This window comes from Trichoplusia ni, chromosome 18 (genome assembly GCF_003590095.1).
Source record: "Trichoplusia ni isolate ovarian cell line Hi5 chromosome 18, tn1, whole genome shotgun sequence".
NCBI classification, from domain to species: Eukaryota; Metazoa; Arthropoda; class Insecta; order Lepidoptera; family Noctuidae; genus Trichoplusia; species Trichoplusia ni.
Genome location: NC_039495.1, coordinates 3,644,935 through 3,660,884, shown reverse-complemented (window position 1 = coordinate 3,660,884; position 15,950 = coordinate 3,644,935). Strand labels below are relative to the sequence as shown.

Below are 15,950 nucleotides of genomic sequence, written 5' to 3'. Positions count from 1 at the left end.
CTGCACTTTATCCGCCTCCGCCTCACTTCATACCGCAAAAGGGACCCAAAAAATCACTTTTGCGCAGGTGAAGGTCAGCGCTCAAAATCCGTGCTGGTAACTATACTAGCATTAAATCCTGCATGTCAGGCGGAATCGAATATTTCTTCCGTAGTTTTTGCTACAACATACCTACTTTAAACTATATAAAAAGTAACTTTTTATAAGTTATTTGGACCAGGACTTCAACTGTGACGTCTTTAAGTACCTAATTTGTTTGCTGTTGTGGAAAAGAGATGCCAATCTACGTCGCGTATTGCACTATCACTCTTTCACAACCATAATAATATTGCTAAAAGACGTGGTGGTAGCCCCTCAGCTTTTTAAAGGTTGACGCCATCTACCGCTGCTGTTAGGTAGATTTTAGCACCGCAAACTGCAAACACCAAAGAAAACAATTTAGAGTTTACAACAAAACTGTAGATAACTTCAACTCGAAGAGCTCGTGGCTAAGCTATAACCGCAGAAGTGAAACGATCACAGGTTAAGCTATGCTTGACGCGGTTGGTCCGTAGATGGGTGACCATTTTTGTCATAAGGACTTCCTCCGTGTTTCGGAAGGCATGTTAAATTGTGGGTCCCGGCTGTTATTCTTACATCTTTGACAGTCGTTACTGGTAGTCAGAAGCTTGAAAAGTCTGACAACCAGTCTAACCATCGGGTATCGTGTCGCCCAGGTAACTGAGTTGAGAGGTCAGATAGGCAGTCGCTCCTTGTAAAACACTGGTACTTAGCTGAAACTGGTAAGACTGGTAGCCGACCCCAACATAGTTGGGAAAAGGCTAGGCCAATGATGATGAGATGTAGATAACTTCAGAATACATTTTAGATATTTATCCGGATTTCAAACCGTTGAAGTCTACTACTATAAAAAATACATTCGAATCAGCTCAGCCGTGTGAACCACTGATAGACTGACTGCGGCGGGGATAAAAAACAACTATTTTGACAAATTTGTCCTACTCATACTATAAACGTAAATGTTAGTATGTATGGATGTATTTATAAATACGATGCATGGATGTATACAGTTCCTCTTTCACGCAAAAAAAACTGTACCCAAGAATTAGGACGCCCAATTGGTACCCAGATTTTATGTTCCCATGGGATCATTTTAGGTTCAAAGATGCTTTATTTCTCAAAAGAACATAGTTCACTGGATGAGATACAAAGGTGATAAAACAATAGCTAGAATCCAATGTGTGCTGCTTAATATTAAGAAAAATCGTAATGCTTAACTCATACATTCATAAAAGATTTCGAAAAGTAACGGTCATAACCGCGGGCTACTGCTAAATCATTGATTAAAATCTGCATTATGTTTATTTACCGCATCAGACGCCTGCCAAAATAATAAAAGACGAGACTTGAGAGTAAGTATATTTGCCTACTTATTTGTATCGTCATGGATTTTGTTCACTTAGCTTTCGTATTGATATTTTTGCAATATAGGTAATCGTCATCATCATGATAAAATGCTCTCATTACCTTTTTTATTAAATTAAATAGCTCACCCATTCAGTACTCAATTCTTATCTCATCATTTATGGTTGATTTTATTAAAATAAAACATTTGAAACAGCTAAAGCCAGGCAATATTTTATATTTAAAACAATACTCATACATGTTCAAACTTACACTAGTATCTTAAAATTAGAAGAACTGGTAACCTGCCTAACTGGTAACAAGAATTCAGAATTTTGAAAAACTCGTACTTATAATACAATTACAATATAAACCAATTAAATTTTTAGCTCGCATTCAAATCAAACAGCCGCCTCTAAATTAAGTAGGCGTTTGGTTTGAATGCGGTCTACTAAATTACTCCACCAAACAAACAATACATTAGTTCTAGAACTCCTAGTGGTTCGCAGCACATCAGTCGATATCGAGCTTCTTGAAGGAGCCCTCCACTCCGCCGAAGATGTCGGAGATGGTCTTCGGCTTGCCGGGCCGCTTCGCCTCCACCACTCGCTTCTTATTCTCTTCCACGAAGAACTCCTTTGTACTCGTGAATTTTTCTATTACGTCATCTGGAAAAAAGCGGTCACAGTTCAGGATTACAAGATTTAAAGGACTGACTCGAGTAGACCGTAAAAGGGCTAGTTTGACTTGATAAACCCAAAGATAAAAAGTAAAAACACATCACGATAGGAAGATACAGTGCGTTTTGTAAGTAAAGTAGTCAATAAAAAATTGCATGATTTTTGCCCAAGATTTTGAAACCTACCTCTGCATTGCTGACGGGTTTTATATTGTCCACCGGCGTCCTTGGGCAGAGCTTCAATCGGGAAGAACTTCCCGATGGTGGTGGATCCTATCTGGTGAATGCTCAGCATCTCCAGGAGCTCCTTCTTGAGAAACGGTCGCAGGATCATCATCAGCCGGTCCATGAACGACGGCGCGTTTAAGAAGTGTAAGCTTTTGATCTTTAATAACATAGCTTCCTGAAAAGATAGTATTTTCTTTTTATAAAACGTAAAATTTCCAGAACGTTTTAAATGCGCTGCTCATCGATTTGGTCTTCCTAGCCCTTTTGTTAGTAGGTACATTATTATAAGGTTGTTGACAACTTGCACCATATGCGAGAACCACAAAAAAAATACCACCAAACTTGTTTTGAATTTAAAATTCTCAAAACCTCATTACTAGTCTTCTTCAAATTGAAAATAGCTCCGAATTTTATTACCGATTACCACTAATTGTGCACCAATTTTGTTACCTGTAGGAAGTATAGAAACTGCTGAACGGACTGGACGTCTAGCCTGGTGATGTGCGATATCGTGGCGTGGTCCAGGTCGATGACGATGACGAAGCCGGGCCACGTGCCAGCAGAGTACTGCCACAAGTCTAGCACCATGAGGCATGCCCTGAAAATGTAAAAGGTTCTTCTTTAAACAACTGTCACTGTTAGAAAATTTAACATTTCGGTCACGGGGAGCAAGCGTGATACCGCAAGTTGTGCTCGTCAAGGTCAAAAATAAGATCAAAATCTCTTTTAGCGCAAAGTTTTTTTGTCTAAAGTGAATTCAAAATGATTTAATATTTTGAAGGCCGTTTGGTTTCTAAAGTGGTATTTTGATTCTCAGCGGCAATGTCTCAAGACTAATTAAATTTTGATTAAGAATATACAATTTAATTGAACTATCTCATTTAGGAGAAAATCTTGTTAAGATGTAATACATTTGTTTCGTTATCCTGATATGTGGCTCTGCAGCTAAGACGTTATATGATTGCTCTTGTGGAAAAATAGAAATATTAAAGTATAAAGAGGCGGCGAGGGAACTTGATAAGTATCCTCACGAATACGGGTAGAGAAAAAAAGGAAAGACAAAACCAATTTTCGGGAAAGGCAGAAGTGACAATACACAAAGAAGTAAAAGAGATGAGCCCACGTGTGCCGGCACTTAAATGTGGAAGAATGACGTCACGTACCTAACAGCATCAGCGAAGACAAAGTTCTTAGGGTCGTAGTCCACCAGCCCGCAGTATATGATGGCTGAGTCGTCGTACGCCCTGGTCTCTAGTGGAGTGAGGGCACTGGAAATATAATGCAATTTGTTAGTATTAAGATAAATTTGTGCACTTGAATGAAAATAAGTATGGTGTAGCTACATAGGTTTTGTACGAATTTGAGGATAGGTAGGTACTGACATCATTTTCTTTAGTCAGCGAACGAGACAAGGTTCAAAGATACTCTTTTACATCCTTTAGTTTTGTTGCTGCTTTGTTATTAGTTCTGGGTATTTTTAATGTAACTGTTTATTTTTTTGAGAAACGACTCCCGCATAAAGGAATTTAATCCTTTTGTCGCGGTAGGTTTCACAAACATTCATGCCACATGCACGAATACACCCAGACTCAGGACAAGCTTTCGTGGATCACACATATGCATACCCTACGCGGGGATCAAACCCGCCTCACGACACGCTCAGCGGGTTTGGCGTAGTGACCTCAACCACTCGGGTATACGTGAACTGTTAATAAAAAGCTTCCTTAGTTGTTTCATATCATTTTAGTTACATCCACTGAAAACGTAAGCCCATGGTGTTTCCAAGAACCACAAAATAAAAGAATTGCGAGTCTGAAAATTTACGAAACGTTTCAGTTTGGAAGTAAGTTTTGAGGTGAGCCTAATAAAAGAATTTAATTCACGTTGAATGAAAAGAAACTCACTAAGTGCTCATGGTCTTCAATATCTTGTCATCGACTTTCCTATCTTTAAAGAAGGATGTGAAGAGAGTCTTGAGCGTGTAGTGCAGGTCCAGGACTTGCTTCGCCACTTCTGCGCTCCGGTTCACGCAGTGGAATGTCAGGATGAGGTCCAAATCTGAAAATTAACAAATCCATACTTTATTATAAATATTTCAGGTTTAAGATGGATACGAAAAGCAGTGGAAATTAGAATCGGTAAACTGGAAGACTATGCACAATAGTGTAGGTAGTGTAATATGGTCAAAAGATATTCTGTTTTGACTTTTACCATCCCGTAAATGTAGCTGAAATTGTTTTAAGTACAGTTGTACCTTCATAGCGATTCTAGACATACGATTAACGATGTCATAGCAACAGTGAATCTTGTAGCTTATTATAAAAATACATGTCACGTACCGAAATAAACGTGGTTTCTTTTTTGCTAACCATTACGAAAAACACAACAAGTTACATTCCAAGGTTATGTCATAACAACCATTATAAATAATTATTTAATTATTAGATACGTGTACCTACCATCCTACCACTCTCATGTAATTTCATGTCAGCCAAAATAATGATTTACTGATCCTATCGTGCAAAAATGGAAGGTCATTTATATTGCTACATGGCTTTTAGTGTGTGGTTGAAAATATGGTCCTCAAAAGACTCAAAAGAATTTTAAACGCCTTAATTTTTGGGGTGTATGTTGAACACAAAAGTTTTTGTTTTCGACCCTATAACATATGACTGGTCTCTTTATAAATGACTAAACGCACGAGATTTCAAAATAATGTTTCACATTGTTTTTTTGTAAGAAAAAACATGTATAAAATATTTTTAGTCAAATAATATTCATAAAGACAAGTCATCAAGTAGAGTCCCGCCAAACCCCCAGTGCGCGTCGTATCGCTCGGGTTTCGAATCCACGAATACACGAGACGTGGTGACTCTGTGCATGTGATTGGTATATTTGTGATACTCCCGCGACACAAAGACTAAACTCCATACTGTGGATGTCACTTTTTTTTTATAAAAAAATGCTTAATTATCAATTCACTAAATGGCTATAACTTTTTTCCTACTCGATGTAATTCTTTTACTACATGAATGCAATTCTACAGAAAAACACTTCTCACAAAGAAAAAAATATGTATTTACGTTTACACAAAACACCTACAACACGGCGACCAGTCACAGGTTTAATAGCTGCATGTTATGGCCATTTAATTGTCGTTTAGTGGCGGCACCTTGTTACTCGGATAACCAGCTCTCATTACCTCAAGGACTCTCGTGTCACGTCACGTCACTACCGCGGTGCTCGCGTGCCTCATCTTATTTGAACTTCAAACTGGACTTATAACCCGACTTTGTCTTGCATCACGAATATAATTTTGTCTGTGATCCGATTCTTATCAACCGGCTAATTAATTATAAGACACTCATAATTAATTAACCGCTTAAGGTTTAAATTACTGAATAAGATATTACTGTAAATTTTTGCTTTGACATTTTGTGAACATATTTATCAAACATGTCTAAGAAAACTCTCACATAATATAATTCAACTCAAATAAAAAAAAAAATGAAATCGCTCTATCCGGTCGGGAGCTACGATGCCAATCGTCAAACGTCTTTTGGTGTTGGGACTTGAAAAGATTTACATTACAATATACAATGAGATCATGTATTTGATGGCTTTTAGACTTTATAATAAGCAGGAGCAGGAAATGAATACTAATGTCGTTTAGCTCACCGAGCTTTGCCAAATAAGAACTATAAAAAGAAAGAAAAAGCTTGGTACATGCACAACTAACTCGTGGTTATTACAATCAATGGCGCCATTTTGTCGTAATTGAGGAAGCATCTAATTACTAACAACAACCACTGCGCCATTGACTTCTGTACAACATCTAATTAAACAAATCGTCACCCCGCCATTGTGGGAAATATGAATCACGGTCACGCAATGAAAGAAGATTAGTTCATGTGATTAAATCCAATTAATCGTTGATAATTCTGGATAATTCACTGGATTCGATTTCAGTCTATCGTTGTGTATTGTTTTTGGATTAATTATTTCTAAATATTTAGATAGATAGAGGTTATGGGGCAAGAGATAATCACACATACTTCCAATTATTGTTATTCAGCATAATGGTGAGGTTACACTTGTAGATTTCCTTATAACGTGCAATATCTCGGCAAAGGCTTGCAGCTAGTGAGTGTTTCTCTATATCATTCCGCGGTCTCTATTAAAATACTAGCTATGTCCCGCTATTTCATCCGCGTGGTTACATAGGTCCCGTTCTGAATGCTTTTGGATCGAACAAATTGCTATCGTAACAAAGGTCAGGATTACTTAATATGGTGGTGCAGTATTCTTAAGTTTTCTAATTTTCCGTGCTATTTTTTTTTCTTTCAGAGGACGTTCTCCTGACAATTGCAAATACAAGAAAAAAATAATAAGCGAATTCGGTCGAGTAGTTCGCGCGGGATGCCGTGACCAAGGGAAATAGGTATTTATTTTTATATGTATAGATCAAACGAGTTTGCTTATCGCACCGCCCGCGCTCCGGCGAAATCTCAACGAAATGTTCGGTATTTAAAAGGTATACAAAGAGTGATATGTTACCAGGTGCTGGATTAACTTCTTATAATGCCTCCACATTTTTTGAGATTTTGGACTGTTTTCAATATATTTCTTCAGTTATTTCATAAATGCTAGTTACTAACCAGTGATATGTTCCGCGGGCAGATGCGGTTGCGTGTCCAGCCATTGTCGCAGCTTTCTGATGTCCTCCGGGGTTACTTTGGTGTTCTTCTTGTACTCCTCCTCCAGGGGAAAGGGTTTTACGGGACCTGATGCTGCACTGGGAAGTAAATAGAGGCCAGATTATAACAAGTAGTTACTTTACTGTGTTTCAAATGTTAATTAGTCGATAGGTCAGGTAATGAATAAGGAAGTTTGGTACTAAGGTCCAAATTAAATGGGACAGAGTGACGGTTTGTTACAAATGTACCGGTGTAGAACCTATAGTTTAGTTATTTCTATAAATAAATAGTTCATATTTGGGATTAAATATACAGATTTTTTTGTTAGTGCTATATTACCTACTTATATTACATACACTTGACCTCGAGTTTTTGCTACAATATGATTGTGTGTTGTTGTTAAGATAAATTTTACGAAAAAAAAACGAAACATTAAAATATGCCATTAACATATGTTTTAAATAATCAATCAATTTTAGAGTCCCGTATGCAAAAAAAGGCAAAAACAACCCTAATATTAAAGTTCTGCGGTCTGTTTATCCGTCTATTACCAGACTGTATCTAGCAAGACATATTAGATATCACAGATAACATAATGACGTCGCACCTAGAAAAAAAATAGGTAAAGTAACGGTACAAATATGTTCCTTTTATTAATTTGTTTTCTTCATTTCATTTGTACGGAACCGCACGCTACGGACACGAACTTGACCGGTTTGTTTATTAAGACATAACATTTGTTGGTGTTGCAATGCCATATGTCAGTTAAATAATATGTAAGTTATGTAAATATATTCATCTTGTTAGGATGTCCATATAACATATTATATAACAATTAATAATAAACATTGTGTGGTACTTAGTTGAATAACTTTATTTGAAGAGTTTAGATTTCTTACGATGTTAAAATAACCTTTAGATTTTTATTTATTCTTTAAATAAGTTCGTAGCATCCTATTTTTTATAAGTTTTGTTAACTTTCACCTGTCCCTATGTTTGTAGTCCAATCTTTGTTAAATTTGACTCTCTTCTCGGTTTCCGATTGAGCTTAAGCAAAGAAAAAAACTTGAGTTGATTTTAAATATTATCTTGTTTATGGTTTAATAGCTGATGCCTGTGACTTTGTCCGTCTTGTAAAAATTAACATTATATCATAAAAATACCTCCGAAAATAACCGTTCAAAATCAAAACCATAAAGTTTTTACTTCAAATAGGCCGTTTCTCAGGCACTTTTGAAACGTTAAATTACTGACTCTAGTTGCACGGTTCCAAAGTGTCATTCTTATGGAGAAGAACCGGCAAGAAACTCCATGACTCCAACTCCGTTGTTTTAGAACTAAAAATCTTTATACTAATTTAACCTTTCGCTTTTATAGCGATAAGACTTCCTTTTGTACTCGTCACATTTGTTTGTATTGTGTGCAATAAATAGTATTCTATTCTATTCTAAAGAGAAAGAAACATGGTGTCGCGGACTTTATCGCCCGCACCGCCCGCACCGGTCCGACAAACACCGTTTGCGTCATACATCTTTTTTATTTAACTTAAACCGTGTCATGCACGAAATTAATTATTTCCTCTTATTGATAGCGTGATGGTATATCACCTATGACTTTCCCAGAGAACCAAGCTTTATATTGGATAAAAAAAATCGGTCGACTAGCTTACGAGCTTATTCGTTACAAAAAATATTTTTGTCTTCACAATATTAGTATAGATTATTTGGGTTTCCTATTATATATCCGCATATTGTTATATTTGCCTGTATTCAAATCCTATCTTCACTATTTAAATTAAAACATATTAATAAGTAAAGGGCACACACTTGTTATTTTGACATTCAAATGCATAAAATCGCGAAGTCACCTATTCCACCTATTCGATCTTTTTGCTGGTAGCAAGTTTTGCGTTTGAAGATATGTTTTTTGTGACAATTTAGAGGAACAACTTAATAACCGTTAATGGTACGTAATTTAAACGCTGGCAAATTACTGTAATGCTACCTAAATGACATTCGCATAACTATTTATTTTCATATAATATGTAAGTATATCTATCTTATACATAAAATTCCCGTGTCACGATGTTAGTTACAATAATCCTCCGAAACGGCTTCACCGATTTTTACCAAATTTTATATGCGTGTTCGGTAGGTCTGAGATTCGGCTACTATCTATTTTTAATAACCCTAAGTGATAAGGGTTGTCCACTCCTAATATTTTGTCTCCATCGTAATCATCGACTTTCAAGCGGTACGTAGTTCGCCGGGTCTCTTTGTAATATTTAAATAACCGTTTTTACTGCATGTATATGTTTGAATATATTATATTCGGTAAATACACTAAACTCTTATTTTATCCGTCTGTCTGTTTGTTCTAGCTAACCTCTGAAAAGACTAGACCGATTTTATGGGGCTTTGGTGGGCAGGTGCTGATTTATATTTTAGAAAAATTAAGTATTTTTAATTCATGCAGACGACGTCCGCTGGTCACCTAGTATCTAATAAAATAATTTATGTGTGATCTGTGTTAATATACTCGAACACAGGCAAAAAAGGAATTAAGATAATTAATTATTAGGAAAAAAATAATATAAGTGATTAATTGCGTCTAAAGAAATTAGCATGAAGTGACTTAAAATAAATACAATCTTCGATTAGTAACACGGACCTGCGTCTAGCATTCGGTTAATGAACAGCTTAGTTTTTATGGAATGATGTATTTTTATCGTAACTCTAGTACTTAGCTAAAACCTATCGATGCGAAGTAATCGCATTGCGTAAACTGGCCGGCTGGGCGGCCATGTTACAGATACTTCAACAGTTTTCCTGCAGTGTTTTATACCCGGTGTCTGCGCCTGCGCAGTTGAGGAAGCGGAGGGCGACTTTTTATAATTTTAATGAATCGAGTTCTTTGTAGTATTGTGATAATTACTTTTGCTTAACTAGGTATTTGGGCCTGGTTTTACTGGTTCAGCGGTTTTCGAGGGAATATCTAGGTTACGACATCCCATCCAAACGTCCAAAACAGTTGTTAAATAGTTTATTTTAATGAAATACTTTTCTTATAAATTTGTTTGTTTTCAAAAGTTATTAGTGAATGATAATTAAAAAAAAATGTTGTTGATTTTATGACCAACCTTGCAACTTACAACTCTTTTAAAATACGCATACTAGATTTATTAATTGTTAAAAATTTAATTAAAGCAATAAATGGTATGACTTATTCAATGTACGTATTTGACGTCATTCTTGAATATACAATTTCTAAATTTTTTAACATACTTGCACTATTCGAATATTTCTACATTTCTAAATAATAATAAATACTTACAACATTTTTCTGAATAAAACACAACACCTCACTAATATATTAGATCTTGGTTTAATAAACTGGATATTATATTTTATCTTTATAATGTAAGATTACATATAAAATATAGATAGATATATAAGTATACGTCCGCCTGGTACCGGATCGCAGCACAACTGTCTATGCGACTGGTACAAGCGGTACTCCATGCAGTAGTTGGAATTACATCAAGAAATTATATGAGTGGACTTTACACAGGGTGGAGATTTGCAAACTATACATTATACGAATCTAGTGTTAAATGAAGCAACCCCAAAAAGCATACTTTCCTGAAACTTGGGGTCATACGGTTGATTCTTTAGACGGACAGAAATTATTAAAATCTGAAGCTGTCCTTGCTTTTCTGATTAAATCTCTGTTATTATACAAGTCATAAACATTATGCAATCGTGAGGATAATATATTTTTTCATTGACTGCTACGCCATGTCCCCATGGCGGTTAATGGTTAGAGGAAGGAAGAATTCAAAGCATATTTTTCATATTTAGTAAAACGCAAGCTTAGCTGCTTTGGGCTGGGAAGTAGTGTAATATGACGTAGTAGGTACTCGTTGAGTCTTGTAATGAAAGGGCCAGCGATATCATTGTCAAAATAAAATTTGCACAAAGAAAATAATGAAATTATTACAGCTACCTACTTATACACAGCCAAGCTAAGCTTAACTTTGATCTAGACCGGAACTACGGGTAGGTATCAGGAGGATAGAGGTGAGAGGATAGTTGTGTTGAGCCCATCAGTGAACCGAGAAAAACTGACTTCCATAATTGATCCACTCGTCTATTGCTAATTCTTTTCGCACAAAAGATTAGATTAGATTTTTTTTCATATTATTAGTAAAATACACAACAGACTAGACCGTCTGCTCTTTTTTTCTATTTTCTGGACGGGAAATCACCAAATACTTTTCTCACTTAAGAAGTGGAGGGAATCTCTGACTTCTGACCAAAACCCACCCATATTCCTTCCTTCAACTTTTGTGTACCGGGGCCGCCGTAACCCTTCCGGACAATGCCGCTGGCCTGGCAGTGCCGCAATGAGCCCTGAGCTTGCTGACAACCGTCTTGACCCCTGATCTTGACTTGACCGTAACACAGAACATATATTTTATGTTCCCTGCATACGCCGTGACGTGCAAGCTTGATGATATAAAACAGAGTTAAATAAACACTCGTGTAATACAACAATTGCGTAATATGTTCTCCGCTAAACAGGTTTTCTTGTAACGGTTCTTAGAATTTACATAATTGCCGTCCCTTTAAGAAGCAGGGACAAGTAGCTGACGACTGCCTGACAGGTATGAGATCAAGCAAGTTTGAAGAGCCCTACATTACTTATTAATATTATGACTAAGCCTGGTAAATAAGATACATTTATCGGAGCGCTTATGCGCGTTGTTACTTTTTTATATTTTTTGCTAGTAACATTCTTATATTCAAACAAAAAACCTACAAAAAGCGTCTTACATTGACCTAGATGAAATCGTATTTAAAAGAAAAATATATTTGAAATCGCCTCCTGATAAACAAAACTAGACTTTGTTCAATGCCATTACATACATTACATTTCTATGCAAGGAAAACGGTTTATAATAATACTAAATAGCCAATAACGATTGAGTAAGTAAGCAATTATCACAGATTATAACAACCTGAAGAACTACCACCACCTTATATAGAAAGAGTGCAGCAGCTGTGGAAGCAGGACAGCGCACTCTGCGTTGTAGAGCGGCATCTCACTTACACGATGGCAGACATCTTACTTTGAGAGATATTGTCAAGTCTCCTACACCTGTCCTGTTCAATGACTTCGATCTGTTAAACATTAATAGATAAGTGTGCATCAATACACAATTAGTCATTAACCGTTTTATAGTTATAATTGTCTGTAATCGAAGGTAATGCCTGTAATAATATGTGTTTATGTAAATTGTTTCGGCGAATCCCTGTCAATTGACACAGCTCCTGTACATGCAAATAACATCCTAGATCCAAGTCCTATCAACTGAGTCTGTCTCAGTCTACTGCTAAACATAGGCCTACTCCAAGTCGCAGCACATCACTCGGTCCTCCGCCTTTCGCTCTAAATAGGTATATTTTTAACGAAGAATGCAAGAATTCGAAAATTAATTTTAATTTTCGAAAATTAGTTTACACCGGGCTTAGGTATAACTTTCGTATTTGCGAAAAGAAATTGAAGTTCAGGGCTGGGTTTACGAAGACCCGTAGGCAACATCTAGTTAAGCGAGTAGTGCCGAGCTCGGTAGGTACACTACATACCTATTTTGACAGATTACTATGAACACGCTAATTTATTGAACTTCAGAATACAATAAAGATTTGTCAAAGCTTTGGTTCGTATGATTTATGACTATTTTATTTAAAAACCTATGTCCAAATTATTGGTAAGTTATAGAAAAACTTATGATAACCAATAATAGTTCCACAATAAAATAGAATAATTTATTAGAACTTTTTGGGGATCTTCAAAAGATGTATAGGACCCAGGATTACTTGATTCCAGATTAACAATGATTTACACCGCTATGTGGAAAAATAATATCCAAACTGGTTTGAAGATAAGTCAGCTATGATTTATTAATTGTATAACTTCATACCTGTGCTAACATAAATTTACATAAAAACAATAAAAAGCGTATTAACTCAAACTATCAACACAAACCATAAACTGCACCTTATGCAGTAAATTCGTTAAAATATTAGAGGAAACTGGTTATACCGGCAGATTTCATAGAAGCTTACTTCGTGTAACAATTTATTTAAATTTATAATAGCCCTGCTGTCAACACTCGAGCTGGTTATAATTCACGGAATTTGTATGTCGGTGCTTTTTTGAGAAATTTAGGCAAACAGCGCGCTTGGAAACAGACCTTGAATTTTGAATTACATTTGAGGGTGTAGGTAACATTGTAGGTAACTTACACTTGAAAAGGTAATCTCTTCCATGTAAAACACGTTAAAAAAATCAGATTTATTAGCATTTTGGCCAAAATAGGTTAGTAATAATTTAAAGAGTTCAAGAAAACATTACGCTGAATCAAACAATGTATGTAAGAAAGTGATATCAAGATGTTTAAGCGAAATGTTTAATTTCGTGAAGCATAACAGAACTATTCGACATTTCCTGTTCTCCTGATCCCTCTTCGAGTTACTATCTACTGCTACCACTGTTGTGCTATTGCCAATGTTTATTTTAAAGAATACTAAGACACAAATGAAAAGAATCATACAACTCCATTCGCCATCATAAAAAGTGTCCTACAGAGCAATCCTTCTTACCATGGGAAACTACGCTATTCAGTAAAGTAGGTCGTGTCAATATTTTATAGCTCAGAGCTTTCCAGTGGTTCCACAAAATACGGTGTGAAGCCGGATACATAAGACTACTAATTGTTTCATTGATAAAAAAGGGCGTGAAATCCCGCCACACGGAAGGAAAAACTTCGTAATTAGAGTACCACGCATTCACTCTCGCTCCGCCTCTTTTTATTCCCGCTCCCCATGAACGTTGAATATTTAACGCAACCTTGTTGGAAGTCGCAGAAGAAGTTTCACTTCCAAAGCGTCAATTTCATTACCTACTAGAATTGATGGATACGTACAGATGCGACACTGTTTAACCGGTCGGTCAAAACCGCAGATTGTAATCTCCCGTGTCATTACTGTAATTACATCATTGGTAATGTTAAATTATTGTCAGATAAGTGACGTGGCGAGTCGGGCTTGTTCTGAGGATTCCGCATAAATTGAAATTATGAAATATAACGTCTGCCCCCTGGACGGAGGTGTGTGTCAGTGACTGTCCGGATAGATGAGAGGTAAAGGTCACCACGGTAAACCCACTGTTTGTAACCTGCTGTGATTTTGATCTCCATCTAGGACAAGCGTGCGTGTGATCCACGAATGGTTGATATGAGTTTGGGTGTTTGGGTGTCCACACGATCAGTCCTTCAACAGACCTACCTACTTATCTCTTGAACAGAGATTTCTTAGTGTAGGACAAATTTAATTAGTCTTTATTAGACCAATTATCTTTTAATTATTAACCTTACATGTGTCGGAAAGCACGTAAATTGTTAGCCTCGACTGACATGCGTTGATCTTTGACAGTCGTTAAGTTATTACAATTCTGATATCCAGTCTTAATGAAGGAAACTGGATCACCTAATCAAACGAGTTCTGATGTGGAAGCCTGCTAGATAGCTGTTTAAAACTGGTGTTTAGGTGAATCTAGTTAATCTGGAGGACGACCGCCCAAAATGTTAAAACGAGGAAATGGGAAAGACAAATGTTGTTGTGTGAAAAGTTTTATCAGCTACCATGGATCCCTAATGAGGTATAGGTATTGCGAAATCTATTTCAGACATTTTTTTTACCATTACGTTGTAATTTTAGTTTTTCAGATTCAGCTTAACCTTGAGTTTTTCCGCGATAGCAGCAAATAATATATAAGACTTTGCTTGTTTGTTTGTTTGTTTTGCTCTTTTGCTCCTTTTGCTCTTTCTCAAACTATGTTGAGGTCAGTTTCCAAACTAAAATGAAACAGGATTCTTTTCGGCAGTTTACTCAGAGTGATTGCCTATCTGAAATTCACCACCCATTTCACTGGAAAATCTTGTAGGTATTTCAAAGTAGTACAAATTGATATAACTTAATGTCTGGCTATAATCTAATCTGGCCTAGTTATATAACTATACTGGAATCCTAAACATTTTATGATAGGATGCAAAAACACTGTCCGGTCTTACTTTGAGGCAGACATAATAAAAAACTCGTTTTTCCATTGCACAAGCAAGCGTTTGCATTATTATAAATCCTACTAATATGATAATGGACGGATGTACGATGAATGTTTGTTCTTTTTTCACGCAAAAACAACTGAACAGGTTTAGACGAAACTTGGCACACTGGTAGTTTATAACCAGGATTTACACATAGGGGATTTTATCACGTTTTTTTTTTGTTCCTGTGACATCATATTCGATTTGTAGCGAGCGGGCCCACGGGCATCAGCTAGTGTTTTATTTTTGAGCGTATTATTATTTTATAAATTTTGGTCCAAGCTCTGTGGTAGTTGAATTGCCGGCTTCCAGTCTCGCTGTGATTCAACTGAACAACATTAATGCGACTATCAGTCTGAATGCTAGAACCTACTTTACTTGGTAAAAAATCTTGCTTGGTTGGTTGTCTTATATTACCTAATGGAAAGGCTTCTAATTGAATGACATGAATTAAAATGGTAATCGTAAGCTTTATTATTCTAAAAATAAATACATCTTTATCTTTTATACCAAAATAAAACGCAATTGGACAAATTGTTAATTTTCTTTTCTTAAATTCATTTTTAAAAGAGAATTTTATGTTAGTAAGTCATAAATCAAAGATAAGATCAAACTCATTGTTCTAATTGTTACATTCAGTGTCTCTGCAATATTTAATAGTAATTAAGATGCTTTTTACCTAGGTAATTATTTGATTATTATAAATACAAATAAAAATTAGTTTTTTTCTTTACGTATAACAGTGAATACTAAACCAAGGTTTTGTATTATC

General features: G+C 36.0%; 1 protein-coding gene across 1 annotated transcript; it reads right to left on the bottom strand.

Moving 5' to 3' along the window:
* Positions 1 to 1,626: 1,626 nt before the first annotated feature.
* Positions 1,627 to 10,884, bottom strand: LOC113503067 (clavesin-1-like). The gene is made up of 7 exons (XM_026884873.1): positions 10,342 to 10,884; positions 6,970 to 7,106; positions 4,216 to 4,369; positions 3,475 to 3,579; positions 2,762 to 2,909; positions 2,270 to 2,486; positions 1,627 to 2,072 (listed from the first exon to the last, which is right to left on the bottom strand). The coding sequence occupies exons 1-7, from the start codon at positions 10,344 to 10,346 to the stop codon at positions 1,918 to 1,920; spliced, it is 921 nt and encodes a 306-aa protein (XP_026740674.1). The 5' UTR covers positions 10,347 to 10,884; the 3' UTR covers positions 1,627 to 1,917.
* Positions 10,885 to 15,950: the final 5,066 nt, after the last annotated feature.

Excerpts from the sequence above, each read along its gene's own strand:
- LOC113503067 (XM_026884873.1), bottom strand. Across the intron at positions 4,370-6,969 it reads GCCCGCGGAACATATCACTG|ATTTGGACCTCATCCTGACA; the intron begins GTTAGTAACTAG and ends GTTAATTTTCAG. Across the intron at positions 2,487-2,761 it reads AGTTTCTATACTTCCTACAG|GAAGCTATGTTATTAAAGAT; the intron begins GTAACAAAATTG and ends CTATCTTTTCAG.